The following is an 18,439-nucleotide window of genomic DNA, read 5'->3' on the forward strand; positions in this document are numbered from 1 at the left end:
AGGGTTTCGCCATGTTAGCCAGGCTGGTCTCGAACTCCTGACCTCAAGTGATCCACCCACCTCAACTTCCTACAGTGCTGTGATTACAGGTGTGAGCCACTGTGCCCAGCCTAAAAATTTTCGTTTTCAAATTGCTCATTGTTAATATATAGAAATAGAATTGAGTTTTGCATATTGACCTTTATAAATTCCTTGGAATTTTTATGTACGTGATCATGTTATCTGCAGATAACAGTTTTGCTTCTTCCTTCCCAATGGAAGTTTTACCTGCCTTCCTTTTCTCCCCTCCCTCCTTCCCTCCCCTCCTTTCTTCCTTCCTTCCTTCCAGTGGCCTCCAGACCTGACCTATGCAGTACTTTATTCATTTGTTTGTTGCTTTATCCCTTTGGCCATCATGTATTGAGCATCCGCGTTGGTTCAGGTACCATCAAGACGCAGGGGTAACAGGATGAATGATACCTGCTCTGAAATAGTTTATAGTCTAGTGGAGAAGATGAATATATGAACATAACAATGAAATATTAAAGTACATTTCTAGGTATACATCAGATGTTATAAGAATAGAAAAGGGTCACCCAACACAGTAAGGGAGGAGGTCCATAAGATCATTCCAAGCAGAGGGACTGGCATAAACAAAGGCACGGAGGGAAGAAATCTTAGAGTGTAAGTGAGGAACTGAAAGTGGTTTCCAGTCTCCTAAATGTTTAGTGGATCCCAAGAAGTGGTAAGAGATTAAGCTAAAGAGGCAATCAGAGGGTGGAACACAGCATTGCATAGCAGGCTGCCAAATGTGGCTTCATCTTGAGGACCACAAGGAGTCATTGAAGAGTGCTCAGTAGAAAAGTGACATATATTTGCTTTTATAAAAATACTTTTCTGATATTATGTAAAATACTTTTCTGATATTATTCTGATATTATGATTTGGGATGGAGATTAGGGACCTAAAAAGACAGCCCAGGCAAAAGAAGATTAGACAGACCTGAACTAGGGGAGTCATAGTAGGGATGGAGGGGAAGAAAAATATTTAAGAAACATATTGGAAGTAAACTGGCAAAACTTTGTGATTGACCCCAAGTAGAAGATGAGGGACAGATAAGAAATAGGATGATTCCCAGGTGTCTTTTTTAGGCACCTAGGTAGTTGATGATGCCATCAGCTGAAGCAGGGATTACTTTAGGAGGAAAAGATTTGGAAATGTTGAGCTCCATTTGGGATATAATAAGTTTTAGGAGCCTGTGGACATCAGGTAAGGAATAAATGAGAGAACATTCACATAGAACAAGGGTATGGTAGAGACTCTCACCAACTTGACCTAGAGTCCATTCCAACCTGCAAACCCCTGGTCGTCCCCTATAAAAATCATTCTGAACTCTTTGGCCTGACTGAACTCTTTTGTTCAGTCACATGTCACACTGGACAGGAAGTGGTTTGGAACTCGAAACCTTGTTGATACAGTTTTCCTCCCAAAGAGGTGATTTGGATCACCTCAGATGGCCCGACCCTGGATGTACCGAAAGAGACTTTGGAAAGTACTTCTAAAGTGAGAATGACCTTTGGCTACTTGAACCCTTGCCCTCCAGTAGTTGAAAGGAGAATTGGATGTCAAAACACAATTTATCTCACAAAAGAACAGATAGTGTATGATTCCACTTATTTGAGGTAACTAGAGTTGTCAAATCCATAGGGACAGAAAGTAGAATGGTGGTTGCCAGGGGCTGTGGGGCGGGAAATAGGAAATTATATTTAACGAATACAGCATTTCACTTTGGGGTGATGAAAACATTCTAGAGAAAAATAGTAGTGATGGCCGCACAGCAGTGTGAATGTACTTAATGCCACTGAACTTTACATTTTAAAATGATTAAAATGGACCAGGCACAGTGACTCACGCCTGTAATCCCAGCACTTTGGGAGGCCAAGGCAGGCAGATCACTTGAGATCAGGAGTTTGAGACCAGCCTGGCCAACATGGCAAAACACCATCTCTACTAAAAATACAAAAATTAGCCAGGCGTGGTGGCAGGTGTCTGTAATCTCAGCTAGTTGGGAGGCTGAGGCAGGAGAATCAGTTGAACCTGGGAGGCGGAGGTTGCAGTGAGCCAAGATCGCGCCACTGCGTTCCAGCCTGGGGGACAGAGTGAGACTCCATATAAATAAATAAATAACTCCAAATAAATAAATAAAATTAAAATTAAATGATTAAAATGGTAAATTTGAATTATGTATATTGTACTATAATGTTAAAAATGAGCTGGCACTGGTGGCTCACACTTACAGTTTGTAATCCCAGCACTTTGGGAGACCAAGTCAGAAGGATCACTTGAGCCCAGGAGTTTGAAACGAGGCTGGGTAATATAGTGAAACTTTAGCTATAAAATTTAGTTTTTACTTAGCCAAGTTTGGTGGCATGTGCCTGTAGTCCCAGCTACTCAGGTGGCTGAGGTGGGAAGATTGCTTGAGCCTGAGAGGCAGATGTTGTAGTGAGCTGAGATCATGCCACTGCACTCCAGCCTGGGTGACAGAGCAAAACACAAAAAAAAAAAAAAAAAAGAAGAAAGGAAGGAGAGGAGGAGAGGGGATTAATAATAATACCATTGTTATGCATAAATAATTGATTGTTCACTATATGCAAAGTACTGTGCTAAATACTTTACAATAATCCCATATGATTCTTTCAACAGCCCTGTGAGATTGGGCTACTTATCCCCACTTTACAAAAAGCACCTAGAGATAAAGTAACTTGCCAGAAGTCCCATGGCTAGTAGCTGAAGGACACAGCATTTGAACCAAGACCATCTGATTCCAGATTTCTTGTGCTCAGCCGTTTATAAAAGCTTCCCAATCCATGTGCTGGGGCACACTGATGGGTTAGGGATAGGTTACAGATGGGCTGCTGACCTCTTCAGTCCTTGGGGGAGCTGTAGCCCACAGTGAGCGACCTCTGCCAGCCTTACCCATTTTTCTGGTGTGCCATAAAATAGCACCATTTTCAGCTGGGTGCGGTGGCTCACCCCTGTAATCTTAGCACTTTGGGAGGCCCAGGCGGGCATATCACCTGAGGTCAGGAGTTTGAGACCATCCTGGCCAGCATGGTGAAACCCTGTCTCTACTACAAATACAAAAATTAGCCGGGCATGGTGGCACACACCTGTAGTCCCAGCTACTCGGGAGGTGGAGGTTGCAGTGAGCCAAGATCTTGCCACTGCACTTCAGCCTGGGTGACAAAGTGAGACTCCATCTCAAAAAAAAAAACCATAATACCGTTTTCTAGGTAAGTGCCGTGATTTAAAAGCAGTTGGGGAGCACAGTACAACTATACTGCATCTTCTGTAACAATTACCAGCCCCATACACATGTATGTGGTCAGAATTCCAACCTCAGAGCACGTGGTGGGTAGGGATCCTAAGTTCTAGTTCCTTTCTGCAAATAAGGTGCTACGGGGCTCCCCAGTGTTACCTTTGATGCTCCCAACTGTGGAACTTTCTCTTTGTACTGTGAGTCTTTTGAACTCTCCCCAGTATTGAAAGGGTGGATTAACGATTTCCCCGTCTCCAGGGAAACCATAGTACCTGCCAGTAATCAGCAAACTTTGCATACAGGCAAGCCTAGTGAAGATAATTGCAAAAAGGAATCCGTCAGTGTGATTGAGGCCAGAGAACTAGCAATTACATTCATATTTTTAAATGCCAACCACCCATCAATTTCTGCTCTAAACCATTGTCTCGGTTCAGCTTTGTTTTCCAATAAAGAAACAAGTTTAGTTCCATACTAGTCTTTCCAGCTAGGCTTTCAGGTTAAACATGGAATCTTATTTAGCTTCATAGGCCTTAACATTTGTAGAGATGGGGTTTGCCTTTTTTAAACTCCCAGGTAAGAGTTGAATTTAAGTATATTCTTTGTGTCAGATACCATACTGGATACTAAAGATATAGGGCTGAATGGGACATTCCTTTTCTAGAGGAACTGGCAGTCTTATGTACACAGATTCCCTATCTTTAAAAAAAGAAAAATCTCTTTGGCTAAACTAATATTTCTCAATTTTTTTTTGGCTGTATGCTTGGAAACCTCATGTGTATTATAAACTGTCTCCTATGTCAGGCAAACTAGAAAGAATTTGCAAAGTTTATCCTTGAGCTTTTGTTTGATTGAGACCTCAGAAATGAATTGTGGTCTCAACAAAAGCATCTCCAAATGGCATAGCCTTTGTTTTATGTTGGAAGAATGGAGTGGGCCAAAACCCTCAGCTCATACTGTTTCACCACAGCCAGTCAATGAGAAGGTAGAACCCATTTGGACGGGATGGTGCTTGAACACTGTATTTACAGGAAGATGAAAACATGCTGAATGGGCCTCTAACCAAGGGGACAAAATACTTCAAAAGACCCATTTTTCCAGGAGGTAAACAGCCCAAGATTGCAGACTCACTGGACTCCACAAAGTAAACACAAAGACTTTACATGCTAATGTTCAAAGACAGTTTACCCCAACATCATTCATTGTTTCCATGATTCCAGAGGTCATGGGGACTACAGAAAACCAACATAATCCGAAAGAACTGCTTCCTGATTTCAGCTTTTCAAGTTTGATTCTTTTAACAACCAGAAAGTTCTTCGAAACAACTGAGACTTAACTTTGGTACTCAGAGATAGCGTTCGTTTTTTAATCCACATTTGACCCAAGAATGTACTGACCAGTGGACATAGGGAAGGAGTGGGAGTGAGGACTGTGGCTTCTAATTCTGATCTTGTTTTGCCCTAGAAGGTATGTTATATCAGCCTCAGTCTCCCTATACAAGACACAATTAGGCCAGGCGTGGTGGCTCACATCTGTAATCCCAGCACTTTGGGAGGCCAAGGCGGGAGGATCACCTGAGGTCAGGAGTTTGAGACCAGCCTGACCAACATGGCAAAACCCATCTCTACAGAAAAATACAAAAATTAGCCAGGCATGGTGGCGTACACCCATAATCTCAGTTACGTGGGCGGCTGAAGCAAGAGAATTGCTTGAACCTAGGAGGTGGAGGTTGCAAATGAGCTGAGATCCGGCCATTGCACTCCAGCCGGGGTGATAGAGTGAGACTCTGTCTCAAAAAAAGACACAATTAAATCAATTGGTGTTCTTAAGCAAAATGCCCTGAGGGGCAGAAAACTGAAGAGTGGGTAGCTGCTCCAGCAGTCCCCTCTTCATGACTCCTGGACATTGCTATTTTTGGGAGATGGGAAGGAGGTAGGGCTTGGCCAGAATTATCTGGCATGTACAGTCCTGTTCACATGCAGCCACATATTTGCACACACATACACATACACACGTACAGTTTAGTGATAACACTCAGCTAACTTCCATACTCTTCTTCTAACTAAGGCTTTGAGAAAAATAAAAAGCAGGGCCCCTCCCCATCCCACATACAAAATATAGGGACTCTCCCTAAGGATGTGCCTTTAAAATGTTTTTTATTTTATTGTTTGAATATGCAATATATTCACCTAATTTTTAAAATACACAATAGGAAAAGTCCCATCCCCACCCATTCCCAATCTACCTTGTTCTTCTTCTTGCCATTTGTGTTAGTTCTTTTTTAATTAGGACTTACAGAGTTTCTTTATGTAAATAAAATAAATATAAGTACTTTTTTTTTTTTTTTTTGAGATGAGGACTCACTCTGTCGCCCAGGCTGGAGAGCAGTGGCACTATCTTGGCCCACTGCAACCTCTGCCTCCCAGGTTCAAGTGATTCTCATGCCTCAGCCTCCCAAGTAGCTGGGATTACAGGCACACGCCCCTGCACGTGGCTAATTTTTTTGTATTTTTAGTAGAGATGGGATTTCGCCATGTTGGCCAGGCTGGTCTTAAATGCCTGACCTCAGACTCTCAGCTCACCTGGGCCTCCCAAGGTTTTGGGATTACAGGCGTGAGCCACCATACCCAGCCACCTTTCTTCTTTCTGACATGAAAAGTAGTATATTACATACCCCATCTGCACCAGCAGCAAGTGCTTTTGATATCTTGTTCCCATGTATGTGCAATTCGTAACCTCCCCTCCATCTTGGTCACTGAGTTAATACAGAGGCTCAGCACCTGCAGCTTTGCAGCTCTTCTTCACTAATAAATGTAAGTGGATTGATAATATGCTCTGTCATTCCCAAATTGTTACTAGAAATGTCTCTTCAATGTCAGTCATAAGACCTTACCATATTTCAAAGTACTTTCCCATTTATTAGCCTATTTAACTTGATCCTCCCCAAACCCCATGAAGTTGGTAGGACAGGTATTGTCCTTGTTTTTAAGGTGAGGAAATCAAGGGTAAAAGTTTGGCATTGTCACACATCTGGGTCTAAGGGCTGTCCTCTGTACCTGATGCCACTTTATTTCTGTTTTCCAAAAACAATGGAGGAACTGTCTTTCATAGTTTTGTTAATACTTCTCCATATTTACCATGTAAGTCTTTCATGTTTTTTAAAATTTTTTATTTTGAGATAATTGTGGATTCATGTGTAGGTGTAAGAAACAATACAAAAGGCCAGGCACAGTGACTCACACCTGTAATCCCAGCACTTTGGGAGGTAAAGTCTGGTGGATCACCTTAGGTCAGGAGTTTGAGACCAGCCTGGTCAACATGGTGAAACCCTGTCTCTACTAAAAATGCAAAAATTAGCTGGGCATGGTGACAGCCACCTGAAATCCCAGCTACTTGGGAGGCTGAGGCAGGAGAATCGCTTGAACCTGGGAGGCGGAGGTTGCAGCGAGCTGAGATCACACTACTGCACTCCAGCCTGGGCAACAGGAGCAAAACTCCATCTCAAAAAAAAAAAAAAAAAAAAAAAAAAAAAGATGACTGTGTGTGGTGGCTCATTGCCTATAATCCCAGCACTTTGGAAGGCTGAGGCAAGCGGATCACAAGGTCAGGAAATCAAGACCATCCTGGCCAAAATGGTGAAACGCCGTCTCTACTAAAAGTACAAAAATTAGCTGGGCATGGTGATGGGCGCCTATAATCCCAGCTACTTGGGAGGCTGAGGCAGGAGAATCACTTGAACCCAGGAGGCAGAGTTTGCAGTGAGCCAAGATCGCATCATTGCACTCCAGCCTGGGCAACAAGAGTGAAACTCTGTCTCAAAAAAGAAAGAAAGAAAGAATACAAAGATCCTGTGTACCCTTCACCCATTTTCTCCCAATGGTATCATCTTGAACAACTGTAGTCCAATCTCAACAACCAGGATAGGATACGGACATTGACACAATCAACAGGCAGAACAACTCCATGAGGAGGATCCCTCCCGGTGCCATTTTATCTCCACAGCTCCCTCACTCCCCCATAAATGCAGGAGGCAGAGCCCACCTTATGCCCAGCTCTTGCTTCATTTACACTAACTAGACACACACACACACACACACACACACACACACACACATACTTCTAATGTATTTTGAAATGGAGGTTAGGAAAGTCTAACACCTATAACAAGCAACCCCCAGTCTCTGTGGCTAGCATAGTAAAGGTTTATTTCCTGTGCTGTCAGTGGTGGTCATTAGGGATAAAGGGAGGACTCTGCTTCTTGCAAAAGTTCTGGGACTAGCTTCTCTGGCTAGTGGCTCCACCATTCCCTATGTATGGCCTCAGCATCCTCCATGCACCATGTTCTTCAGGCCAGCATGGCAGGGGCCATAGGGGTCAGGCCTAGAAGTGGCATTTATCTCTCCCACACACAGACGATTTAGTCATTTGGCTCCACCTGACTGCAGGAAGGCTGGGAAATGTGTTTGGCTGTGCCCAGGAGGAAAAGGAAGAATTGATGATGAGCACGTGTTCAAGAATAGCCATGGCAGCATCTCTAGTTGTGGTTGAAACTAAAAGAAACCCCAAAACTCCGATGTTCACTGGCAGAGGAATGAATAGTGTCCAATTTACATTATTATACAACTGTGAAAATGACAAACTGTATCTATACACAATAAAGATAAAATCTTAGAACCCGAGTATTGACTGGAAAAAGCAAGTTCCAGGAGACATATGATAGAATTTTTATATAAAGAGCTCAAAAAGAAGCAAAATCTGACAATTTGCCCATTTATTTTTTAGGGATATAGAAATCTGCATTAAAGCCATGTTTCTAAAAAAATGAAGGCATCCTGGCCACAGTGGCACATGCCTATAGTCCCAGCTACTTGGGAGGCTGAGACAAGGGGATCCCTTGAGCCTAGAAGTTGAGTCTAGAAGGAGTGATAAACAGGCATTTTAGGACAATGATTATCTCTGGAGATAGAGGCAGGGAGACAGGAGAGAGAGGAGTGGCAAGATCGCTTCAGCTTGTGGCTGTGTCTTTGTTATGAGAGGGAGCACAGATACAGTCATGTTCTGTTTTTCCATTATATTTCAGACCGTAAGTGTATATTACAAGTATTCTTTGGTATGTATCATGTATTGCATAATTTTTAAAAGAATGAACCAAAACATTATAATTAGTAGTAATAAAGATAAGTCTTTATTAGTTCTAAGAATGTGACAAGGAACAGATCCATTGCTTGAAAAGGTAATTCTGATTAATTGGTTTATCTAATGATGTGGAGGTGACCCACACTGGGGTGGTTCTACCCAAGATGACAAATGCCAGGCCCCATTGTTTGGGTCAGCCCTCATGCCCTGATCTTGATGCTTTGTGGTTCTCCTCCAATTTCCTTGAAGTTTCCAAAAGTTAATTATACTCATCCGTTGACTCAGTCATCTTCAGAATCTTAGTGTGAAGTCTTAATGTCTACTGTACAGATTATTTCCCTACAGAAAAATCCTACAAAGCTGTATTTCAATTCTTGCCAATGAAATGCAAATTTTACATATCTAAATTTACTAAACACTGTCCCTTTAAAAGTATCTCATACCTGCAAAGATATAACCAAATCTAACATTTCAGCAAACAAAAGCTGAGGCTTGTAACACACAGAAATAATTGCTATACAGTTATCACCAGAAGTACATGCCCAGCTTCCAGGGTTACCACATTACTTAATAAACATGTCAAATCTCTTTCAACTTAAAATGAAAGACCCAAAGAAACCACCCCAGTAATGGTTACCAGCCGTGATCCATCCCTTATCTGTTGTTGGCAAACTGTCTGTAAATAATCAATCCAGAACACTCCTCTATGTTGTTTTCCCTTGCTCTCGCCCTTCCCCCTTCTCCTCTCCATCTTGGAAGTTTTCCCCTTTGCCATCTCCACCCTCTGTAGAGACTCTGTGCATTCTGCACCCAGAATGAGTCAGCATGTGGATGCATACCCGCATTTCTAGGGAAATGGACTGGGGTTATCCGAAAACTCAATCTGTCCAACCATCGATAAAAATCAAGACATTTTATTGCAACCCAGATAGTTAGCTCAGCAGCCACACTTTGGAACATACAGTACAACTCCTTTGGGAAATACCTAGCTGGGAGTGACTTTCGTTCTCCTGGGTAAAATGTTCTCTTCTCATACAGCAAACCTTTTGTAAAAGGGAAACAGACTGTCAAAACTGGGTGGTAACTGGAGATAAAGGCAGGCCACTCCTGTTTGAATGTTTGTCATTTTGATGGGGATTTTGTTTAACAAGGTTTCTACCTTATCTGTCTTCTTTCAGATTTACAGCTCCAAAGCTCATAAAAGGGAGGCCACAGATGTGAACATGGGCTGTGGAAAGATTGAAAACAAACTGAGGCTATTCAATAAAAATAATCTTGAGATATTTTGGATTTTTTTCTTGTCCTTTTTTTTTTTACATTGACAATGACATCAGGGGCTCTAATAGTTTTCCTGATAGTACTTAGCAGTAGTACTTGGCGAAGTATACATATTGGGAAAATGCCGCAAGGGATATTGCCTTGACATTATTTATAGCCTGTGTTCTATTTCCTTTACTCTCTGCCGAGAAACACGGTTAAGCCTATCATGATAATTTAATTCGAAATTATTTTATTGAACACCTCTTGGGCTAACCACTGTATCAGGTAAGAATAAGATATGGTTTCTCCCTCATGAGATTTTTTATTTAAGAGACAGGGTCTTGCTCTTTAGCTCAGGTTGAAGTACAGTGGTGCGATCATAGCTCACTGCTACCTCAAACTCCTGAGCTCAAGCCATTCTCCTGCTTCAATCTTTTGAGTAGCTGTGGTTACAGGTGCGTGCCAGCACACCTGGCTAATGTTTTTATTTTTTTGTAGAGACAGCGTTTTGCTTTGTTGCCCAGGCTGGTCTCAAACTCCTGGCTTCAAGCATTCATCCTGCCACAGCCTCCCAAAGTGCTGGCATTACAGGCCTGAGCCACTTTGCCTGGCCCCTCATGAAACTTAAAAAATTAAATTATCTCTTTAAAAAGAACCAGGCCTAGGAACAAGCACTTTAAGTGTCTGGCACCTATGTGCACACTCTGTGTGATCTTTATGCTTTGGAGAGAGTTGTGGCGGCCGCTGCTATTGGTCATGTGTTTGATTGTACCTGAACCACATACCAACTTCATCTTTCCTGAACCAAGAGTTGACCTGCTGCTCACCCAAATGGCATGACTATTCCTTCAGTCTGTTGATACCTTCTGCTGTTTCTACAGAAGAGTCTCAGCCCTGAATCCAAATCACACTAATAGTTTTTATTTATGAAACACTGCAACATAAAAGTCATGATTGCCATTCTATAGCAGCGAGGTTTAGTAACTTGCCTAAGATCTCATAGGCGGTAAAGTGAGAACGAAATTTAAACCAGGTCTCAAATGTCCACATTCAAATGCAGCTCTTTCTGTTCTGCCTTGCTTTATCTTACCCACACAATGACGTAATGCTAGTGTTTCTTGATCCTTATAGTGATGTGATCTCGCCCTATTCCCTAGGATTCGGGAGGCAGGTCTACATGGGGTGCAGGCACACTGAGTTGATGTGTATAGATTATGTTCCAGAGCCTTGGAGGGCACAAGGATATGAAGTATCATATTTGGCTCTTCCCAGTTTGGAAGATAGCTGTCCATAAGCACATAGCTAGATTTCAGTGGGATGCCTGAGGAGTTTGGCAGTGTTTGTGATAAAAGGAGGCAGCGGCTTTGCATATATGGACTTCTTCAGAAGCACACAGGCCTAAGGTCTTAGGATTTTCACCCATCATCCCAAATAGAGGAGATTTTTGTAAATGCAAGGTGGTGGAGTGTGTTTGATTTGGTTAGGTCTCAGGCCAGGCAAAAGCCACTACCTCCCACGAGGGCGCCTTCCTGCTGCACCCGGAATTTGTTCCTTCAAGGATTCCCCCCCGAGGCAGTAAACCAACATGATTTCCTCTCCTTCTGGCCCAGGCCCTCACAGGGACAGCTGTACTTCCAATTGCAGTGACATGACTCTGTCACAGTCTTCAAATAATTTCTAGTTTTCTTCTTCAAAGAAAAATTTTTAGAGCTCTATCAACACATTGTGAAGGAAACAACCCTCTTAAATATCCATGCCCTTTACAGCAAATATCCCATTGACATATTAAACCAGAGGCGGTCTCGTGGTTTTGAAAAAGATTTTAGATAAATACAGAAGGCATGTATCACCCCAGATCCATCCTTTGTAGAGTCATTGGTTAAAAGGGAAAGGGCCAACCAGGCAGGTTAACAGTATGATATAATATTGAAAGACTCTGCATATCAGTTTTGAAATGGTAATGTTTAAAATGAGTTCTCAAGTCTCAGTTTCATTTTATGTATGCATTTATGCTCAAACTTGGTAATTACCCTTAGCTCATGACATTTATACCAATCAGTAATGTTTAATTATCCCAGATGATCACTCAGTCAGTTCTAGGCACATGGTGGAATTTAGAGGGGGTTCCTACCTTCAAGGGCATTAACTTTCGCTTGGCATGTGTGGAGAGATCTTGTAGATACAAACACATTTTGAAAGGGGAGGGAAAGGAGAGTCCTTTTGGCAGGTAGCGAATTGGGAGAATTCTTTTGGGAAAGCATCCAAAAGGAGGTGGTTTTAAGATTCCACTTTGGAGGCTGGGTATGATGAACAGGAGACAAAAGATTCCTTCTGGGATTTAGACCAGCTTACTGCTCACAAAAGCAGCAGTGAGGGTTCATGACCATAATATGTTCAGAACTTTAATTCAAAAGACAAATAGAAATCAAATATTTATCCATGAAAAAGTTGTAAAAGCTCAATTAAATGTCAAGTTTTTTGTTTCAGGTTTAAAAATATGGTCGCTGGGTTTGATAATTTGGACATCTCATGGGAAAATGATCCTTCAGGCAAAATCCTTTAAAACCTGTAGCTTTGGGGCAGAAAGTGGAGTAGGGTTGGAACCCCATATATCAAAAAGGACAGCCTATTGCTTAGGCAAAGGCTGCAGGATAAGAGGAAGGCAAACTGGCTCAACTCAAAGATGCAGACCTCGGTGTAATTCAGAACGGTCAAATGAAGGTGACTTCAAACTTCTATGAAGCTCACTTTTGCTCCAAAGAGTGGTGGGAGCGTAGCAGAAAGTTGAGAATTGGACAGAACTTTTTCAGTTTGACTGAAGACTCGGGGGGCTCCGCATAAACCAACAGTTATTGAGCCTGTCCCATCCCAGAGGTACAGGATGATGCAAGGTGGTGCCTGCGGTCAGGCTGCTCATTGCCTGGCAGAGAAGTCTGTGAGACCAAGAAAGCCCACAGTGGGAGAGGGACTTCCAAAGTTTTGCAAAGGATTTTAGATAAATACGGAAGGCATGTATCACCCCAAGTCCATACTTTATGGAGTCATTAGTTGAAAGGGAAAGGGCCAACCAGGCAGGTTAACAGTACGATGTAATACTAAAAGACTCTGCATATCAGTTTCAAAATGGTACGTTTAAAATGAGTTCTCAAGTCTCAGTTTCAGTTGGGAATCAGCAGGGAGCACCTGCCTCTGCCTAAGGGAGCTGGGGAAGGTTTCACAGAGAGGCCATTGAACTGGGGACTGACATGGCTGGGACAGCATGTGGAGGGATATGAGTTTGGGAGAGGGGGGTGTTGGAAGAGCCCAGAAGAACCCGTCCTCACTGGAGGAGGGCAAATGCAGGAAGTCATCCATCATACTCTCGCAGCCCATCTTCTGAAATGCCATGGAACTTTCTTACTTTGGCCGTGAAGGGTAAAAATAGGAGCTAGCACAGGCACATGGAGCTGATACAACATCCCTGTTTAGGTTACAGTTCTTACCCACCTCCATGGAATGAACATCATCTGTTCCATCCAGCTTTTAATGGCAGGACCAGGTTCTGTGAATAGGCTGCAAACCGTGGAATGATGTCTCATTTGCCCTTCTCTTTTCTCCTTCCTAACCACGTAGGTACCACATTGTATGGTGCAGTGTGGTGCAGCTTGGTTCCTGCCCTGACTACATCAAAACTCCTGAGTGCCTTGACAGATTCTGAAGCCTCAGCACCTCCCGCCTTTCTCCTCTTCTTTCCTCTCCCCGTTCCACTGTTGAATCAGAAAGGGGCTAGGGAGGGTTGGTTGCTGAACCTGTGTGTTTTTAATAAAACACCTTCAGGCCAGCTGCGGTGGCTCATGCCTGTAATCCCAACACTTTGGGAGGCTGAGGCAGGAGGATCATTTGAGGTTAGGCGTTCAAGACCAGCCTGGCCAACATAGTGAAACCCCATCTGTACTAAAAATACAACAATTAGCTGCACGTGCTGACACGTGCCTGTAGTCCCAGCTGCTTGGGAGGCTAAGGCACGAGAATTGCTTGAACCTGGGAGGTGGGAGTTGCAGTGAGCCAAGATTGTGCCACTGCACTCCAGCCTGGGCAACAGAGCAAGACTGTCTCCAAAAACTAAAAATAAAAAATAAACAGCTTCCTGGGTAAATCTGATGCCCAGCAAGTATGGAGGCTACAGAGGCACCCATCTACACTGGGTTAACTACTCAGCCTCCTCACCACCCACTGGCTCCCAGATTCAGCCTCCTCATTTGGGAAATGGGATTGACACCCTGCCTAGCTTACAGAGGTTTGAGAGGATTAAATCACCTGAAAGCAAATGGGAAGGCATCATGTGCTATAGAAATGCAAGGTGTTACTCATTCCTGTTTGCCACTCCCATGCCTTCACCCTTGCTTATAACTTGTTACCTACAGGATTAGCTCAGTGGCCAGCTGGTTTGTCTCTGGCTCTTGTGCCCTGACACCACATTAATCATTTCAAGACGCCACCTTTATTCGGCGGCCTCCCCCAGTAGACAGACCCACCTTCCCCATCCAACTTTCTCTCCCACTCAGCCTTGGCCTCTTTGTTAACCCTTCTTGCTTTCTCTCCTTGACCTCCCCTGTTCCTTGCACCATTTCTTAAAAGCTGTCTTCAGCTTCACTCTGTAACCTGAGCACTCCCACCTGAATAACACTTGATCTAAATAACGTAGTTAGGAGATCTATTATCTTGAATGATACCTTAATTGTCTTACATATTTGCTTCATTATTCTGCTTAGTTTGCTACTGAGGTCCAAGACTATGTCTAAACCATGTTTTGTTTTGTTTTGTTTTTGTTTTTCAAGACAGAGTCTCATTCTTTTGCCCAGGATGGAATGCAGTGGTGCGATCTCGGCTCACTGCAGCCTTAACCTCCTAGACTCAGGCAATCCTTCCGGCTCAGCCCCCTACCCCTGTAGCTGGCACTACAAGTGCCGGTCATCACACCCAGCTAATTTTTGGTATTTTTAGTAGAGACGAGGCTTTGCCATGTTGCCCAGGCTTCTAAACCATGTTTTAACTGTTATGCACAGTGCCTTGCCCAGGGTTAGGCACTAGATAAGAACTCAGTACCCACTTGCTGAAATGGAGGAGCTGAGTGGTCAGGATACCTGCAGTCTCTACAGCACTTGCATTTACAGTGTCTCTTTTCATCGCCACAGCCCTAAGAGGTAGATGGTGTGACTCTCCCCATTTTGCAAATAAGAATAGAGAAGCTTAGAGGGGTTATGTCACATCAACCTTGTGGGCTAAGGCTGAGGGAAGACCTCGCAGAAGAGACCAGACTGAGCATGCGGCAGTAGCTCCACTGCAGTGGGTGGCTGCCCACGAGGACGGAAAGCAGAATTCAGGCGACTCCAGCAGACCTGCTTCGTGCAAGTCAAGTGAATACTAGTCAGGAGGGATTTAGGTGACTCAGCCTCTGCCCTGGTTGGAGTCAGGAAGTGGGCTTTGCAGCCCATTTCCTGGGGAATTTTCAGCTGGACCAGTGATTTCATTTTCCTCTTCTAAAGCACCCCCATGCACAGGGAAAGGTTGTTCACATGGCCATTTGGATGAAGCCAATGGATCTGATCTCTTAAAGGAGAAGCTGAAACAGCAGTGGAAACTTTCTAGGCCTGTTGGTATTGTAATTTCATTCTTTGCCAAACATGAATGAGAAATCCTTCTAGTTCGCTCTGACTGAAGCCAGAGTGTAGATTAACAGTGCTTTGATATTTCAGCATTGCTGCCTAGGTTATGAAGGTATAAGCCTCATGTAGGTAACCTGCTCTTGCCTCCATTGTACCTATTGCCTAACTGGGACAGGCCTGGGGTGGGGCTGCTGAGAGCTGACAATGCCAGGCCCAGAAAGGCAAGCTAAAGACCAGCAGGCAGGCCTTGGGGTTGGAAAGCGACACAGTAAACGGCTGGAGTACTAAAGCTGAATTGTGTGTCTAGAGAATTCAGGGCGTGATGAGTGATCAGCTCCTGGGAGAGCAAAGATTAGTATTTAACACATATGCATTTATTAGCGTGGCTGGGTCTCTCATCAAAAAAGTCATAAATGCACAGATCTGGATTTTAAAGCAAATAGAATTACTGATATATCTCTTCCAACAGCCAATAAACACCCCGCAGTGGGGACAGTGTGCTTGTGGGCTTGCACAAAGAAAAGTGTAGAGTTTTTTATTAAGCTATAGCCTGAAATATTAAAATTGTGATTTTCAGCCAGGCGTGGTGGCTCACACCTGCAATCCCAGCATTTTGGGAGTCCAAGGTGGGCGAATCACTTGGGCTCAGGAGTTCAAGACCAGCCTGACCAACACGGAGAAACCCCATCTCTACTAAAAATACAAAATTAGTCAGGTATGGTGGTAGGTGCTTGTAATCCCAGCTACTCGGGAGGCTGAGGCAGGAGAACCCGGGAGGTGGAGGTTGTGGTGAGCCAAGATAGCGTCATTGCACTCCAGCCTGAGCAACAAGAAGAAAACTCAGTCTCAAGAAAAAAAAATTGTGATTTTCATGCACTATTAGAAATTGTTTTCAAAGAATTACTTCCTCCAGCCCATCACAACCTCTGCCCATGTGAGAGGTTAGTAGTAAATTATATGTCTTTTGAAAATTTTGCTGAAACTCTCTTCCCTTTTCCAAGTCTACCAAATTTTTATCTCCAAAAAAAAAAAAACAATGGGGCTAATATGACAACAAGATTTGTACCTTCACAAGTAAATATTACAATTTAGCTGAGTAACTTGTGGAAGCTTGTTAGTTTGAAGTGACTCACTTGCGTAGATGAAGTTATTTTTAGAGATGTAATTTGTACTGTTTAGAAAAGAATAAAGAGATGGTAAAAGGCTAGATCGCTCATTATAGTTTACAGAGCTCATGAACCCAGCATCCATGCAAAAGATGACTAAGCAAGGGGTCGGTTGGTACTTTCTCTCAGAATTTTACAGATGTGAGTCATCCGCTTTAGTCTGCAGACACAGCATCGAGGTACCTGTGACTCAGCTCTCATTTAGAAAAAGCCCTAGAATTCAATTCCGATATACTTTCATAGTTAAGTAGTGAGGAAATTACATACTGAAGCAAAATATGCCTTTGTGAAGTGCAGCCGTGGGATGTTTTTAGCAAAGACTGATTTATCTTCATCTCTGGCCTTTGAAAGAATCTATCTGTGATCCACACTGGGTAACATGCCCATTCAGCCCTCTGGTAACATCACAGTGCCCACCTTCTTCATGTGTGGCTCACGTCCCGAGTATTAACTTGTTCTCAATAGGAATCTCAGCCTCACTCTTTCTACACTAAGATGCCCCAGCACCAAGGCCCACTTCCTTTAACCAAATATGTTTCCTATATACGTGTTTGTGTATATGAAAATCTTCAGCCTAAAATATTAAAATTCTAGTTTTCATTAGCTGGCAGAAATAGCTTGCAAAGACTTCCTCTCCTTCATACTTTACCTGTGTCAGGGGTTAGAAGGAATAAAATCATATTTTTCAACAGTATTCTCATGTTTTTAGTAAACTCTACACAAAACACACATACAGACGATAAGCATTATCTTTACACGTAAGCAGATGGCCCAGTGAATGCATGTTCTCTGTGCAGCGCCATTGCTTGTTCTCAGGCACAGTGCTCTGCTGGCCTAGTGACTGTGCAGCCTCATGCTTGCATGTCTCCCTCATCGTTGACACACTCTGATTACACAGCCTATTTGGAGTTAAGCCCTCGGAACGTAACCCTCCATTTATTTATTTATTTGTGGAGTCTGGCTCTGTTGTCCAGGATGGAGTACAGTGGCAGGATCTCGGCTCACTGCAACCTCTGCCCCCTGGGCTCAAGGAATTCTCCTGCCTCAGCCTCCTGAGTAGCTGGAATTACAGGCATGCGCCACCATGCCTGGATAATTTTTATATTTTTAGTGCAGACAAGGTTTCACCATGTTGGCCAGGCTGGTCTCAAACTCCTGACCTTAAGTGACCCACCCACCTGAGCCTCCCAAAGTGCCCATAACCTGTCCTTTTAAATATATGGGAAGTGGCTCCTTGTAGTTTGCAGACACATCAATAGATTATTCATAACCAACAAAGAATTTTGTGTATTATATTTGCCAAAGAAACATGAGCATGGTTGCAAAAGCAAATACTTCACAAAGATGTATAATGAAAAGCAAGAATACTGAGCCCCATGCCTGCCTTTTCACAGCCACTTTTAACCACTTCTGGTGCTTGGCAGTTGCCTCCTTAACCAGCTGACTGTTTCATTCCTTACCTGCTGTGTCTGTAGCACTGTTGCTAAGAGCACTGGGGCATGCAGAGGTTAAAGTCTGGTCCTGTTGTTAAGGAAAAAAGCCTTGTGTACCTTCAAGTCACCTCCGCAGACATTTGAGTGTCTACTGTGGACCAAGCCCTGTGCGAAGCCGTGTGGTCACAGAAATGGATAGCTACACTAAGGAGTTTGGACTCAGGTAAGGCAGCAGGCATGTAAACACAAAAATACAAACACACTGGAAAATGCTATAATACAGGTGTATACACCCCTTCCGAGGGGTTTTACAGCTGTGTCCTAGAGCTCGGTCTTTGAATGCAATTAGAGATCTGCTAGGTAGATAAATAGGAAAGGATGGGGCTGGGCTCCATGGCTCACACCTGTAAAATCCTAGCACTTTGAGAGGCCAAGATGGGCGGATCATGAGGTCAAGAGATCTAGACCATCCTGGCCAACATAGTGAAACCCCGTCTCTACTAA

At 43.4% G+C, this 18,439-nt stretch overlaps 1 protein-coding gene across 5 annotated transcripts in view; it reads left to right on the top strand.

Moving 5' to 3' along the window:
• Positions 1–18,439, top strand: part of BABAM2 (BRISC and BRCA1 A complex member 2) — a 449,656-nt gene that overhangs the window by 370,564 nt on the left and 60,653 nt on the right. Inside the window, exon 11 of one of the 5 annotated variants that reach the window (XM_017545674.2) lies at positions 9,610–9,689. The exons of the other annotated variants lie outside the window; for them this stretch is intronic. Coding sequence (XP_017401163.1) covers positions 9,610–9,632 — 23 coding nt within the window. The 3' untranslated portion in view covers positions 9,633–9,689. Of the gene's footprint in view, positions 1–9,609; positions 9,690–18,439 lie in introns of those variants that run through there. 5 annotated transcript variants of the gene reach the window in all.

This window comes from Cebus imitator, unplaced genomic scaffold (assembly GCF_001604975.1).
Source record: "Cebus imitator isolate Cc_AM_T3 unplaced genomic scaffold, Cebus_imitator-1.0 Scaffold180, whole genome shotgun sequence".
NCBI classification, from domain to species: Eukaryota; Metazoa; Chordata; class Mammalia; order Primates; family Cebidae; genus Cebus; species Cebus imitator.